At 38.9% G+C, this 3,284-nt stretch overlaps 1 protein-coding gene across 1 annotated transcript; it reads left to right on the top strand.

The window, feature by feature from the left end:
- Positions 1 to 764: 764 nt before the first annotated feature.
- LOC130025294 (olfactory receptor 51Q1-like) lies at positions 765 to 1,715 on the top strand. Its single transcript, XM_056116250.1, has one exon. It carries the CDS (start codon positions 768 to 770, stop codon positions 1,713 to 1,715), a length of 948 nt encoding a protein of 315 aa, XP_055972225.1. The 5' UTR covers positions 765 to 767.
- Positions 1,716 to 3,284: the final 1,569 nt, after the last annotated feature.

Raw genomic sequence — 3,284 nt, 5'->3', positions numbered from 1 at the left:
TACCATTTTTATTTAATTAGTATTCTTCTATAGATCCCCAAGCTTAATAATTTTCAAGGAGTAATTAGTGTGGCATTTATGAACTTTTTAGGGGGACTTTGGTATATAAATTCTACTTAGCCATTAAGTGATATGCATAAATATTCATAAAATATTCTAACATTTCATTTTCAGAAAAATCTATAATTAATGAGTCTGTATTTACCCCCTTGGAGAAAGTATAGTTTATCTTTTATAGACCTTATCGAGTATCTCTTCCTGAGAGTCTTATCTTACTGTAGTATAAATTAATCTATGATGTTATAGATAAAAGTGATCACTGCAACACATGTAGTTACTCAAATAAACATGTGAACATCATCATTCTTCCCATTTTCTAAATTCCTATTCAGTGAAATATATGTCAACTAGAAATAGACTAAAATAAGTCTCCAATGCACTTGGTCACCCAGCATTACCAGGAGTGATCTCTGAGTATAGCTATGAGTGGACCCAAACCCAAAAGTGTTGCAGAAAGCATAAAGCTGAATTTGGTGCACAGAGGTGGGCATAAGTTTAAAAAAATAAGGTCACTTACATAGTTTATGACAGAAGAATTCATAGTTCCATTTGTTAGTGTTGTTGATATTGTATTATTCAGGAATTTAAAAAATTCTTCCATGTTCATAATTGAGTTCTTGACAAAATAGAATATGTCTCTATAATAGCAGAATGCTAATGAAAATTTTTATTGTGAAACACAGATTTGGGATACACAGTCATCGGTTATGTCTGAGATTCCTAACACCACAAATACCAACTTCTACTTTATCCTCACTGGTATTCCTGGATTTGAGGCTTACCACATCTGGATCTCCATTCCCTTCTGCTGTATCTACACCATCTCCATCATGGGCAACACCACCATTTTATCCACCATACGTAGAGAGCCGTCTCTCCACCAGCCTATGTACCTATTTCTCTCCATGCTGGCCCTGACTGACCTGGGCCTCACCCTCACCACCCTGCCCACAGTCATGCAGCTTCTCTGGTTCAATATCCGGCATATCAGCTTTGAAGCTTGCTTTGCCCAGTTCTTCTTCATACACACATTTTCCCTAATGGAATCTTCTGTCCTGTTGGCCATGTCTTTTGACCGCTATGTGGCCATCTGCCGCCCCCTACATTATGCCACCATCCTCACTAACGAAGTCATTGGCAGGATTGGAATAGTCGTCGTTTTCCGCTGTGTTGTGGCTGTACTTCCCTCTCTTTTCCTACTCAAGCGTCTACCCTTTTGCCGCTCCCACCTTCTCTCTCACTCCTACTGTCTTCATCAAGATATGATTCGTCTGGTCTGTGCTGATACCCGATTCAACAGTTGGTATGCACTGGTGGTGGTTTTGCTCATTGTTGGAATGGACCCTTTACTCATTGTGTTGTCCTATGCAATGATTCTGAAAAGTATTTTGGGCACAGCAAGCTGGAATGAGAGGTTGAGAGCTCTCAATAACTGTCTGTCCCACATTCTAGCTGTTCTGGTTCTTTATATTCCTATGGTTGGAGTGTCTATGACTCATCGATTTGCCAAACATGCATCTCCCTTACTCCATGTTATCATGGCTAATGTCTATCTGTTAGCCCCCCCTGTGATGAACCCCATCATTTATAGTGTAAAGACTAAGCAGATCCGTCAGGGAATCATCCATCTCTTCTTCCCCAAAAAAGTACACTAATATTACTAACTACTGGAATTTAGATTACAGAAGCACTGTCATATGCCAACATGAAGATAAGCACAGAGAAATTGCCATCAAAATTTAAAATCCTAAGCAGATGCATCAGGGAGAACCTTCAAAAAATATACACAGTAACTAAGTATTGAAATTTAGCTTACAGGAATAATTTTATAAAGGAACATGGAGATGAAAAGAAATACCATTGTCACCAAAAAGTAGCAGAAATGGAGGAAGGAATATGGTACTATTTAAGAAGCTTTAGAAGTAAAAAAAGATAAGTCTTATTTCTTTACTAGAAAGTAAAAGACTTAGCTTTAAAAACTCTATCTTATTATTCACTAGTAAAATGACTTTCAGTCAAAAATAAAGGTAAAGGTAAAGGCCCTCCCGTTGATCGTCGATTTGCTCGAGTGGGCCCAGTAACATCTCCATTGGAGATTTTGTTGTTACTGTGTCTGGCATATCGAATACGTCACAGGGAGCTTGCCAGGCTCTGCCGTGCGGGCGAGATACTCTCGGTAACTTGCCGGGCTCTCCGAGAGGGGCGGAGGAATCGAACTCGGTCGGCCATGTTGGCCGCTTGTAAGGCGAACGCCCTACCACTGTGCTATCGCTCCAGCCCAGGGAAAAATACTTTTAAAAAATTTAAATATTTTTTGTTGCTTTCTTCACAGTTTTGTTTTAACTTAGTTTTCAGTCAAATTTTACATAATAAACATGAATATTGATAACTATATGAAATGCTTATTGAATCAGTTTCCTGTTAATGCACTTGTAAAATAATCGCTAAAGCAAATGTCAGGTTTTAATTAAGTATAGATGCTCAGGTAATCTCAGTTTGCTATAATGAAAGAAAGCATTTTCTCAGCTTGGATTTTTAGTTAAAGAAGCACAGATATTTGTGTGATATGGTGAAATCAAATATTAAAAGAAAGAAATATCAAGCTGGAGGTTTGAGAAACATTCAAAAGTAATCTTAAGTGAAGGCTTATTTAAGCATAATGGTGTTGTGACTGGAGCGATGGTACAGCAGGCAGGGTGCTTACTTTGCATGAAGCCACCCTGGGTTCAATCCCAAGAACCCCATATTGTCCCTGGAGCAGCAACAGTAGTTTTCTTCCTCCTGGAGAGCCAGATTTAGCCCTTAGAATTATTGTGTCCCAGACACCCCTCAAAAATATGCATTATTGGAATACAGAGAGATTGAAATTACTATGGAAGAAAAATGACAGGCCTGGGTAATAGCTAAAAGAGAGGCACCACGGGAATAAGAGTGTTAAGAGAACGTGATCTTTTTCTTGGGCAGGGGGGGATTTTTTTTCTTTTTGGGTCACACCTGACGATGCTCAGGGGTTCCTCCTGGCTCTGTATTCAGAAATTACTCCTGGTGGTACTTGGGGAAGCATATGGAATGCTGGGAATCTAATCTGGGTCGGCCACGTGCAAGGCAAATGCCCTACCTGCTGTGCTATCGTTCCAGCCAGAAGAGAACTTAAATCTTAAGTACATGTAAGTACATGAATACATAAAATAAAAAATTAAGAAATTATTAGAATCATGATTATT

This window comes from Sorex fumeus, unplaced genomic scaffold (assembly GCF_029834395.1).
Source record: "Sorex fumeus unplaced genomic scaffold, SorFum_2.1 ptg000030l, whole genome shotgun sequence".
In the NCBI taxonomy this organism is placed as follows: domain Eukaryota; kingdom Metazoa; phylum Chordata; class Mammalia; order Eulipotyphla; family Soricidae; genus Sorex; species Sorex fumeus.
The sequence above is the reverse complement of the archived record's forward strand: the minus strand, read 5'-3'. Positions and strand labels throughout refer to the sequence as shown.